Source organism: Laccaria bicolor, genomic scaffold, assembly GCF_000143565.1.
Source record: "Laccaria bicolor S238N-H82 LACBIscaffold_36 genomic scaffold, whole genome shotgun sequence".
NCBI lineage: Eukaryota > Fungi > Basidiomycota > Agaricomycetes > Agaricales > Hydnangiaceae > Laccaria > Laccaria bicolor.
In genome coordinates, this window is record NW_001889907.1 from 481,400 (window position 1) to 493,527 (window position 12,128).

The 12,128-nt window shown below is 47.7% G+C and overlaps 4 protein-coding genes across 4 annotated transcripts; 3 read left to right on the forward strand and 1 right to left on the reverse strand.

Moving 5' to 3' along the window:
* Positions 1-535: 535 nt before the first annotated feature.
* On the forward strand, positions 536-3,817 carry LACBIDRAFT_307726 (uncharacterized protein; the record flags this gene model as incomplete). The annotated part of the gene is made up of 6 exons (XM_001886196.1): positions 536-1,150; positions 1,202-1,376; positions 1,428-1,697; positions 1,747-2,798; positions 2,852-3,148; positions 3,200-3,817. 6 exons carry the CDS (start codon positions 536-538, stop codon positions 3,815-3,817), a joined length of 3,027 nt encoding a protein of 1,008 aa, XP_001886231.1.
* Positions 3,818-6,371: 2,554 nt separating this feature from the next.
* On the reverse strand, positions 6,372-7,604 carry LACBIDRAFT_295343 (uncharacterized protein; the record flags this gene model as incomplete). The annotated part of the gene is made up of 4 exons (XM_001886286.1): positions 6,372-7,005; positions 7,058-7,382; positions 7,430-7,467; positions 7,524-7,604. The coding sequence occupies 4 exons, from the start codon at positions 7,602-7,604 to the stop codon at positions 6,661-6,663; spliced, it is 789 nt and encodes a 262-aa protein (XP_001886321.1). The 3' UTR covers positions 6,372-6,660.
* Positions 7,605-8,434: 830 nt separating this feature from the next.
* Positions 8,435-9,487, forward strand: LACBIDRAFT_295344 (uncharacterized protein; the record flags this gene model as incomplete). Its single annotated transcript, XM_001886197.1, has 3 exons — positions 8,435-8,868; positions 8,922-9,075; positions 9,140-9,487. The coding sequence occupies 3 exons, from the start codon at positions 8,435-8,437 to the stop codon at positions 9,299-9,301; spliced, it is 750 nt and encodes a 249-aa protein (XP_001886232.1). The 3' UTR covers positions 9,302-9,487.
* An 842-nt stretch (positions 9,488-10,329) lies between these two features.
* On the forward strand, positions 10,330-11,663 carry LACBIDRAFT_307730 (uncharacterized protein; the record flags this gene model as incomplete). The annotated part of the gene is made up of 3 exons (XM_001886198.1): positions 10,330-10,380; positions 10,439-10,762; positions 10,815-11,663. The coding sequence occupies 3 exons, from the start codon at positions 10,330-10,332 to the stop codon at positions 11,661-11,663; spliced, it is 1,224 nt and encodes a 407-aa protein (XP_001886233.1).
* Positions 11,664-12,128: the final 465 nt, after the last annotated feature.

Genomic DNA, 12,128 nt, shown 5'->3' on the forward strand with positions numbered 1-12,128 from the left:
CGATACAGCCTTAGGAGAGACTGACGAGGGCGTTGTTGAAGTTAGTGTTGATAACGAAGGCAGACCAACGTCAATGCTTCCGCTTGTAGGTGTTTGAAGCTATAAGGGAGAGGAGGAATTATGATGATTGAGGACGTGTATTAGAGTTAGAAAATGGCTTACTACTGATCCTGTAGCCACTGGCTGAGACTCCAGATATATGCGCCCTCTGGCAGTGTGGATGCACTCAGAAAGCAGAGGGCGTGATGGGCATTTACGACAATGGGGGGTTCCCTTTGAATTGACGGCGTGGTTGCAATTGTAGTTCTTTTCGACTTCTTGGTGGGTGACTGTTTTGACGATACACCCCTAGTAGCGATGACCTTCTTACTGGATGACTTCGCCATAGTGGAGGGAGGCAGAAAGGAAAATGAGCTTAATTGTACATATATATATCCACTCACCTTTACCACATGATTGTCTTCTGATGCGCGATCCATCCATGAGGAAGGTGGATATGCACTGCTGTGTCTAAATTAGGTTTCCGAGTAGATCGATGACCTTGAAGAAGGTCGAAACACACAATTTTGTCACCTCTTTGTCCCACAAAACCGCCATGTCAGATCGATCAAACAAAAAGCGTATTCGACTGGCACCTCCTCTGAAACGCGAAATTGCCGCAATTCGTTTACCAGTACCCGACGGACAGATATTTGGCCTTACATCTCATGAAGCAAATGCTGGAGGTTTGGGTACTCCACGGCGAGGAAAGCGAGGACTTGATGGCAAGCAAAGAGTCAAGCAAATGGATTTGACGAGAAGGAAAGGGAAGGATGCCGAAGCTTCTTCGCAGAACACAACCGCGGATATTGGGGAGACAGCGGTCTTGGACATGCAACAAATGGATACCGCTGTTTTAGAGATAATGGACACAGCTGAAACAATGGGTGATGATGAATCAAGACGAAAGAATATGGAGCTGACCGAAGAACAACCTTCTCATGCGAATGCTCTGTCAAATTCTGAGTGGCCCAACATCAATTCTGACTGTACCGAAGAGGCATACTCTGCTTATGTTGACGGCGTTTTTGATGATGAACTCCCCTTTTACCCTCTCACTCCGACAATATTTGTGGTTGCTGGGTGGAGCGAGCGAACATTGATGTGTAATGTAAGTCGTTTCTGATTGAGAAACAAGGGTTACTAAATGAATTTAATTTAGACTCACTGGTACCACTTACAAGTAACGGGAATCGGTGATGAGCTGGTGGTCGTTTGTATGTGTCCCGTAGCAAAGGCCAAAATCGACGGTGTAGGCTTGGACTGCGTTCACACGCATTTCATCTTGGAATTCATTGATGTCAAGTTTCCTCCTGAGGGGGATGTTGATCCTGTTTGTAAGTTGCTTTGTTATGGGATTCCGGAAGGAAAAATCTAATCCAATTTAGATAATGACCACGAAGTTATCTTGTACTCAAGGCACAAACAGAATAACTCACCCAACTTGGAGTGGGTCAATTATTTTAGTGTTCCATCAAGTGACAAAAATCAGACGTCACTGAAATCCCGCGCAATCGTCCAATACGTTGGGAATGATGATGGGAATGGGGATTGGTGGTGTAGCAGAGATTCCGGTCAGCAATGTGCCCACACGGCTGCATGTTATTCTTTGCTAACGCTTGGCGATGGAACTGGCCATGGGAAGATACGGAACATTGGTAAGTCACATGATTTTGTCAGATCAAATTTAATACCTCATGCACGAAGCCAAACGACCACGACGCAGAGATCGCAGAGAAAATTCCGTATCATACCTACCAATCCCACCACCAATATGGGCCAGAATCTCTACAGACCCTGAGTTTCCAGCAATGGGACCTCCGTTGGACTCGCAAGGCATTCCGGTGGCTATTTCCCTGATTCTTGGAGCGACGTGCTGTTGTTCCTCTCCCCGGCCAACAATCGATGAGGCTCGAGCAACAAAGATGCAATCATGCGTTGTCTACACATCTAACGGAGCGACCGAGACAATGGTCGAGGTACAACAATGCAGGGTCTGCTCCCGGAGGCAGATCGGTCCCGACTGCCGAGATCTCGGCATTTTTAACTACAACAACAAAGTTCTGTTCACCCACGCCCTCCTGAACGACTTCACGAACAATTATACCATCTCTGAAACCCCAATTACAGCATGGGTAACCTCAAGACGACGCCACTACCAGGTCATGCAGTCTCTCCTGCCGTTTGCAAGTGTAGAGATGTTCTCGCTTGCTTGGTTTTCCTTTGTTAAGCTCCAGGAATTTATTGGAGACATGCGATGCCCTGTCTGCGGCCCAACACCTGAAGACACTATTTGGGACGGCGTGACACTCGCATACGGAGAGAAACATCTGCTCCCATCCCTTTCACCTCCAACTACAGTCTCTGACAGTGCTCCACAAAAGGACAGTCGGTATATCGCTACTCAACAAGCCATTCCCGGTCGTACCTTACGGGACACAATTCGGAAAATCTGTCACCAAAGCGTTAAAGGTCTTCTTTCACAGACCATCAATAAATTTTCGATAGAGGGACTCGATAGCGAAGACGATGACAATGATATGAGCGAGATGGAGAACAAGCGGCTGCAGAAGCTCCAGAAACAAGTAGCGAAAAAGATAGAGGATTTTAATGAGTGGTTGGCCACTATTCCATTGATTCTTGATGGCTTGTCAAATGTTTCTTCAGGCTTGAAAGACTTGTTTCAGACGGAGTTTGGAGTCTTCACGCTCAGGGAAGGCATTGAACCAGATATTGCATATCGAAGACTATTTCTCAATGTGAGTTGTTAAATATGCCTCTGAGTTGATTTTCTCATACAGCTTGAATTAAGTTGGCGGCAGAGGAGTCGGTCCTACAAATGGCCAACCGGTTGGCCTTGCAGGATCTTCTGATTTTCATTGAAGATCCAACAATAAAAAATGCGTCAGCCTTGACACGCATCCCTGCTCTGTGCGCCGCCTTGCTTCACAAATTTACGACCTTAAAATCTGCGTCGAGTGCTTTGCTAACCATCTGTGGATGGCTATACAATCGAGGAAGGGACGTGTTTATGAGCCTTGTAAAACACAATGGTCAGGTTCCAACCGTGGATTTGGAATTGGTTTTTCCTGAAGATGAATGGATTGAAGTGAGTCATTAATTGAACACTCAGTTGCTTAAAAATTGATCGCAAAATGAGACCGGCTGCCATTACAGTCTCCCGCAGATCCGACAATGCCCATCATACCCATCCCTGCATCATGATCTGCGGGGCGACAACGGAAAGCGAGGCACAAAATGTTCCAAATACTGGTCACTCTATGGAAAGCAAAATCTAACAGGCGGACTTATGTGTGTTTGGTGCACTCATAGCATCTGTTATGGGTTTCACTGCATCCCAAATGGTGAAGGTCGCAATGATGTATTTTCTCCCATCATCACGCGCTGGGTGAAAGCACCAAAGCGAATCATTTACGACTTTGCCTGTGCCCTTGGGCCTTACTGCATGACACGTGAACCCCTTTTTTTTGCAGATACACTTTTCGCCGTTGATGACTTCCATGCAAAAGATCACACGAAGTGTTCATCAGCAGCCTTCCTCAGCTCATACTGCAATGTGGACCCTCGCTTGAAGAAGGTCAATTCAAGTGCAGCAGAGTGTGGTAATAGCGGCATCAAGAGAATACGCAAATCGGTGAGGTATATGAGCCAAGATCGTGCTATAATTTTTACGAAGGTATTCCTTTCGATCTGGAACAGACTGCGGATCCAAGGGCTAGAGCATGCAGCAGGCAAAAATATGGGAGGAAAAGTATAATGCCAAAAAAGACGAAATGTATGGTGGATATCCACAATCTCTTCAAATGTTGATACCTACAATTAAAATAAGATTCACTTGCATATTTTTCAAGTAGATAGTGGATGTCCACCGTCTACCGCAATTTTGCGTGTGACGGTGGATATTTACCGTCCAGTTCAAATTTGCGCCTGACGGTGGGTACCCACCATACCTGGCTATTTCTGAGTGGACGGTAAATATCCACCGTCACGCGCAAAATTTCTGAGTGGGTGGTAGATATATAATGTCACACGCAAATTTGCGCGTGACGTGTGGATATTTACCATCCAGTCCAAATTCGCACCTGACGGTAGCTACCCACCATACCTGGCTATTTTTGAGTGGACGGTAGATATACACCGTCCACTGCAAATTTCCGCGTGATGGTGGATACACACTACATCCTCCTATTTTTCAGTGGACGGTAGATATCTACTGTCCAGTCCAACTTTCACCCGGCGGTAGGTTCCCACCATACTACCTGCCTATTGCGTGTCACCGTGATGGTAGACACCCACCGTATCTCCATTTTTTTTATAACTTCAAGTGGACAGTGGAACTTTGCTCAGCGGATGGCCACCGTATAAGTTATAGTCATCACTAATAGTAGTCCTGACTGATGCCTGCCGGCTGATATCAACTTGATCATAGAACAATGTATCACTTTTTCACTATACTACGTGCAAGGTAACCCGAAATGGTGTACCCATCATCACTGATGCACTCTCAGAACTGTTGTTTTCAGTGGATGCTTCACATTTACGAGCCACAACATCAGTAATTGAGCAAATCAGTTTCCATGGGTTTCTCAACCCTGGCAACCTCCGAAAACCACTAAAAACCTCGAAACATTGAAAAATATTGAAACTTGGCAACCTATGTTGCCTTTGGTGGAAACCCACCGCCCAAATAGCATAATATATACACGATCACTAGTCCCTGACCGGAGAAACCCTTAGACGATTCCTTTTCGGGTTTCCGGACACCCCGGCAACTTCCAAAACCAGTAAAAACCCGGAATCTATTTTGCCATGTTACTGATGAAGTAAGGTAATTATCGTGGGAAAACAGTATTTTGTAATAATTATGCGCGGCAGCAACTCGGCAAGTGGACAAATAACGGTGTTTGCCGAAAAAACGAAGCTGACCACTCCCTGTTGCCATAGTTGATGACTTCAACTCATCATTTGATGATCAAGCCGTTTTTTTCTTTCGCGATTTTGGTTTACTCATTGTAATGTTCATGTAGGCTTCTTCGGCTACGTGGTCGACGACCAATTGCTCCCCTCAAGTGACCGGTTGACCAGATTTAGTCTTGGGGAAAGAAAATCGGGCACTCAGAACTTGTCGTCTGTGGCCAGCTAAAGACTACTTTAGTGCTACGCCGACTCTGCGACGACGAAGACTACGAATGGCGCACTGGCAGAGAGTGTGTGGGCTGCGTCGATAGGGGATAAGCCCGATGGAAGGAAAGGAGATGGGTGGGATAGGTCTCCTTACTTACAAGGTGAGACTTGGCTCCGAGCAATAGACTTGTATTTGACAAAAGGAATCAACTCAACGCTTTGCCATTCCAGATGGACGCTATACCACCAAAATACCAACCTGGATCTCTTTTGACCGTCAAGCTCTCTGCATCGCACACGGCTACATTCATCTCTGAAAAAGTCGTAACGGCGCCCATCTCCTCAAGCCAAGTACTCGTCGTCCGTCCTCAAAAAATACCACAAGGCCTATCCCCACCTCTCTCCTTCGACTCCTGGTACATCTTGAAAATATATGACCCGCGGTATGTCACAGCCTTGCGGGAACGCTGCTACTGCCCACGCGACGGCAGACTACTCCGAGAAGAGCGGCCGTGGTCGTTGGAAGCTGAGCTCAAAGCCGCTGCATACCGCCATTCTCTCAGCCTACAAATATGGGAAGACGACCCCATGCTCGATTATTCAGACGATTTGGAGCCGGAGGTGGTTTGGGAGTTGAGATATTATCGACTGGCGAAGTGGGCTTGGGAGAGCGAAGTTGATGCATATCAAGTTTTGAACAAGACAAGCCTTGCGGGTGTGGATGTACCCCATTTTTATGGAGCGGGAGATTTGAATCTGGGAGAAGAAAGGCGGGCAATCGTACCGAGGGTTTTGGTGGTTGAGTATATTGAGGATGCGGTGTCCTTGCATGACCTCAAACTTGGCGGGGACCTAGGTTTCCTGAAAGCATGGCACGTCAAGGCGTTTGAAGACGTGTTCAAGAGGATAAATAAGGAGGGAGTTACGCATGAAAAGGTGTTCTCGCACAATCTTTTGATTGCGCCCAAGAGGGTTGTCGTGGTTGATTTTGGAGGGGCAAGTGTACGGTGGCAGGGATGCACAAATAAGCAATGGGCGAGAAAGGTGGATGAGGAGGGGGATTCGGTTGCAGTGGGGAAGGTGGTCAAGAGGATTGTCGGGAAGGAGGAGTTTGAGTGGTTGATGAGTTTAGAGGTGGAAGGCGGTGTCAATTAATTTCATTTGAGATGTCTGGTGGATAGCCTTTTATCTGGATTTTTCGATGACACCGCATTAGTTTCAAAGTGATGGACATCTCTAAAAATCTGCCAGGGTCTCCTACTGATTTATTGCAAGAAAAACCGTTGCCATGCCTATGTATAAGTATCATCACGACGATGGAAGATTCTGCCAACAGAGACATGTAACGCTTCTTGTACCAATCTTCTAAGTACGGCGGTCTAAGGTAACTGGCACAGTCTCAAGGTATGATATATGACCTCCGTTGTAATCCCTACCGAAAAAAAAGGGTATAGTATTCCCGCAAGCAGCTTCATCCTAACTTTTCGTAGGCATCTTCCTTGAAAAAATCCGTTGGAAAATACTGGGAGGACGGCGGGCGAGTTCTGGAGGACAGTTGGGTATCGCGGCAATCCCTTGCCGAGCCAGTTCATTTTGCGTGCGACGGTGGGGGTACGATCGGAGGAGTGTAACGATCCACAGTTCATTCTTGCTCGCAACACGAGAACGTAATTTCCTATCGCTCAAGCGAACACATATATGTTCGAAACGCTCCATGACTTCATCCATAGTCGGCCTGTCTTTTGGATTCTCCTTGCACATATCCTTCACGAGACGTCGCATGAAATCAAATCCCTTTTTAGGATCCACATGTTCATCACCCTAAAGACAGAGGTTATGAGTTTCAATGGCGACGAGAAATCGACATACGCACGTCCAGGAAAACGGACTGGATCAGGTGCCCTATACAGTAGACATCAACGGCAAATGGATCGCAAAGTTCGTCCTTCTTGAATTCTGGGATTGTCCCATCGCCAGCGCCCCATCCCGGAGGTTCCAGGCGTTCTTCAGGTGGAGCTGACAGGTCGTATTTCTTTGCGACGCCAAAATCTATGAAATAGTACTTCACAGGCGCCAAAGTGCGAGTGGTATGCGAGGGAGCGGATCGAAAGTCACGAGCTCGATGAGGCCGGAGGGGGTGGGGAAGTACCGAGTATAGACCTGTAGGGTCCATCAAGAGGTTATCATACTTGCAGTCTCTGGGGAAAAGTGAGTTTTCTATCTCACCCGGAAAACTGAAACGCACCGGTGCGCTACACCGTTGGTATGCATGTATTGAAGACCCTGAATAGTATAGCATCAGATTAAGAACAGCCGCATGAAGTCGTGACGATGCTCACCTCAAATACCTGATGAAAGAAGTCAACGACCTCTCCAATTGTGTTGAATTTCGGCTGCTCCCAACTCTGGAGCAAGGGCATCACTAACAGTTGAGTATCTTCTTCGTCAGGCACGTCGAGAATGGTGGTCGGGATGCAGTGATTTTTCGGGTTGGAAACGTGGGGCTCGCTAGAAAACATCAGCGAGATTTCTGATTCAGAACTTCCCGAAGAACGGTGAAATTTTTTTAGGATGACATGTTTGCCGTCATGGATTCGCGTTGCGTCAAGCAGGCCCGAAAACTAAAATGTGTGAATGAAAATATCCTCAAAAGACTCGTTGAGTTCGTACCCCCATGATGATGCCATCTTCACAATCACGATATTGCAAACTCTTGTTGCGCACCCAAGAGGCTTTCCAATCAGGCAGATAGCGAGGCCTGAGGAGGTATCCACATTCTTTCAACCAAGGTTGGTGATCACGCCAAAACAGCTCGGGTTCGAAAAGTATTCCCTCCGCTGGATTTTCGACACGCGCCATCCGAGGTTACAGAGAGGGCTCGCGGCAGTTCAAGAGTCAGAGGACAAACAAGACCAGAACAAGACTGTCGTTGAATGACAGGCGACCGCGGCAGCAATAGGTTCCTAGTTGCGGGAGCGTGGCATTCTGCACAGCCTCGCAAGCAAACTAAGCAAACGCCGTTTGAACGCCGTCTTGAGTCTTGACAAGGCAATCCCACGATGTCCAGCAGGTGTCCCTGATCATCGACCCACCATCAATCATCAAGCTCAAGGCAGAACAACAGGTCGCCAAGTGCACGAACCTGGGCGGAAAACGAAGACCGCCTGGCTTCAATAAAACCACTCCCTCAAGTGCTACCAGCCCCAAGCGCAACTTGTGAACATCCTCTACATTCTTGGTCTTTTGAGGCATGGACAGTCGCCAACTGCCTCTCGCTTCTTCCTCTACGGCGACACTGGTTCCCCACCCTTTCGCTTCATCCTCCACTACGCTGGTACCCAGTTCCACCGACGATGTATCAGCCAAGGAGGGGTTGAAACGTCGTAAAGTATCGAACTCCTCCCTGAACGCCGACTTCGATGATCCGGACCAGTCGCCCGAGTTGCCTACCTTCCCAACTGCTGACGTCTGTGACGCTTCAAGTTCTTTCAAACCGGGCAACGTTGACCGCGCATTTTTTCCGCTTCGAGTCGTTGGCAATCTAGCATTTAGCCGCCCCCCAAAAGCTGCGAAAATGAACGAAAAGGGGGAAGAACTTCGGCACAGTTGTTTGAAGCTACAATCTACCCACGCAGACGCTATCTCTGCGTCCACACTCACACTATTGAAAGGGAGACAAGTCGAGTAAGTCCGTTGAGTCTGGCCATGCAGATTTTAATGACGACCTTCCTGTGCAGCCTGGAAGAAGAGGCCGAGAGATTGCGCAAACAACGGGATAAAGCTGTCAAATCTACAGCAAACTGGTACGATCAGCAGTGCATTAAATATAAGGCACACAAAGACGAAGTCGTACTCTATAAAGAGACTAAAGCGCATCATAGGCAAACCAAGGTGAGAAATCATGTCTTGTGTTCTACAACCTGTGAAAACTTACTTGATCTTCGCATTTCAAAAGCATGTTTCAGAAATGGCCATGCGGTCGAAAATTGACATGGCCATTGGCGGCAAAGAGTCGTTTCCTGACGGGGAAAAAGGAAAGAGACGTGCCCGGGATGATTTCAGTCTATTATCGCGCTTCAAGACAAAATCCTACCGCTCAACCCACCTGGAAGTATGAGCCAATGAAAGGGCCGGCTGGTTAGTAGGCCTCAATGCATAGAACAACGTGAAGCGGCGGTTTTAGCTATGCCATGATTATCGCAGGCGGTACATTTCGAGTCGCACATTCTTCAACATGCACAGATGTCATTGTATATGGGGTGCCTGTTCCGAGTTTGTAAAACGGAATTCCCTGAGATCGCGAAGGAGCTTTCAAACTGTAAAAAGATTTCATTACGTAGAATGTGGAAGCGCTGTAGTTATTTAAACCTTGACTTTGCCAGAATTATACCATTTCTATATCACACTCAAAACCGAAGGTTATTGTCCATTTAACCTCCACAAATAGTAGAACGATGCGCTTACCAATATATGTCATTGTTTTCGCAATCCCACAAGAAAGCAGGTCATTCACATGAATTTGTCTGCAAATTCCTCTCCCCACTTATGTTGCAGGCGCGCGAATCGGAAAGCTCCGAGCCCCAGAAGGGTGAATCGCAAGTCGCGGCGGACAGTTGCGGATTGAGGCGACTCCTTGACGAGCAAATTTTGGGACGGCGAGGATAAGACCGTGCGAGCGCAAGTTCAAGTTGAGTCCACAGCTTCCACTTGCTGGCAACGCAAGAGCGTAACGTCAAGCGAACACAAGCTTTCTATGCTCCACAGCTACATGCATGATGGCTTGTTATACGTGGGGTTCGTTGCACGCAAAATTACTGTGATTGCGATAATCTCTTGGGTTCAACTGGAAGTGAAAACAGGGGTTAGATGCAATGTTCCGCAAGTATTCTCAACGGAAACGATGAGGGAAATAATTTCTAAGCGATTCCTGGGACAGAACTGAGTAGTGGGTCAGACTTGATAGGGAAGGATCCGTGGAGGCGATGGCAAAGGAACGAAGCGCCGTGATTTCAAATGTGTCTAAATAAGGTTATGTATTGACGCCTGTTTGGATTTCTTTGCCGTCTCGCGGCCAATTTAAATGAAAGGCTTGGCGCGTCAGCTCATCCCCATTTTTGATTTTGCTTCCCCCCTCGGATTCAACAAATGTCGCGTCCTGGAAAAGCTCGCACGAAGCTTGAAATTCATCAAGAACGGGTGAGTCTGTCAAGCCATGTCTTGAGGTCTGCGGACCCGTTGCTCAATCACTTTGAAGACGATTTTCTCCCAAAAGAGCGAAATCGCGAGGTTGAGAAAGGCCTTACGCGTTTTCTTGGCTGAGGCTGAGGGATCTGAAGACGAAGATGACTCTTCTTCGGATTCTGAGGCTACGTCGATTGCTTCGGATGAAGACGTGAAAAAAGAGGAGGGGGAGGAGGGAGAAGACTCTGACGATTCTGACGACTCCCTGCCGACACCCATTTACAACACTCAGAACGAAAGTTGGGATGATGACTATACCCCCCGCTGTGTTGAATGCCACGGAGAGGTCGTCGAGGGACATTGCGCGTGCTGCGACAAAGAGCATGGCTGGGACCCGGTACAGTTTGCCCCCTATTTGCGCTATGTATGATCTCTTATGAAGAGCGCAGAAGCTGTACGAAGTATCCCACTCCACGGAGTCCCATGCAATTAGCACCTCCAGGAGTCGCGCGCCACGAAGCACGACGCCATTACTACGCAGGTCTAAAATCAAGGTAGCTCAACCTCCCAACGTCTACCTCCGTCGCATGGACGAGTACACTCAGCTCCTCCGACGAGGCGCTACCCGTCTCATGTGCGAAACGTTCCATCTCGAATTCACCAAAGAAGACGGAATCTTCGCCTGGGCCGACCAGAACCTATATGAGGAATTTTCAGGGCCGCTCATGCAGCCTGGGGATTTTTGGAAGATCCACCTGGGTGGCCGAATCGAGTTGGATGAAGATGACCTCGACGGGGCGCAGTTTCTTGAAGAGTTATTAGAGGACGCACTATATTTCGCGAACCACTTGATACCATGGGAGACTGTGGAGGAGACTCCGGGAATCTGGGTGACGCGGTTGGCGAAGAAGGGTTCGATGGCTAAGATGCTGGAAGATTCGGAGGCGATTGAATTGAAATCGGACGATTCAGAGGGGAGTGACGAGGAACTTGAGGATGAACAGGCAAAGTTGAAAGACGTTCAGCCTGGACCTATTCGGGATTTGGAAGAGTATGACAAGGAGGGTGATGAGGTGGAGGAGGATTTCGAAGATGAAACGTCCGACATGCTCCTGGACGATCCTGGGTGGGCTACAAGGGCGAACATTTGCGATTCGGGATATCCGAGTGACTCGGAAATGGACGAGGAAGAGGACGACAACACTCTTCCTGATGTGGCTCTCGCGGGCGAAGCCACGGCTGACGACGTGGAATTTGTCCAGTCGGATTGCGATAGTGACTTTGATTCTGACACTTGAGTCGAGCGTAACTATGTATGTATATTATGCCATGTACCTCCATCTCGATATCAAACTAAAACGAACGTGTTCAATAGTTCGTCCTAATTAGGGGAACTGCTCCGTTCTCGAAACGACGCGTTATTGACGCGAGCACTGGTAGAGTCAAAATTTCCGAGTTAGAGCTTGAATAAAAAAATTCAAGAAATTTCAACATGTCGGCAGAAATTTCAACTTAGGTCCCGAAATATGTCAAACAATAAATCACATTTCAATCCAGCCAAACGACGTCCAAACCCTGACCTCCACGAAAGAAAACCCCCTGAATAATGATACAGTGAAGAACGAAAGATCCCCTCCATAATACATCATGCACCCCGAGTGTTGAAGCAACACAAAAAAAACTCCTTCAAAATCATGTAGGCCAAGGCGAGTCATACGACCGTAAATGTGATGTGTGGGTAGGTCTACAAGAGAAAGTGTCGT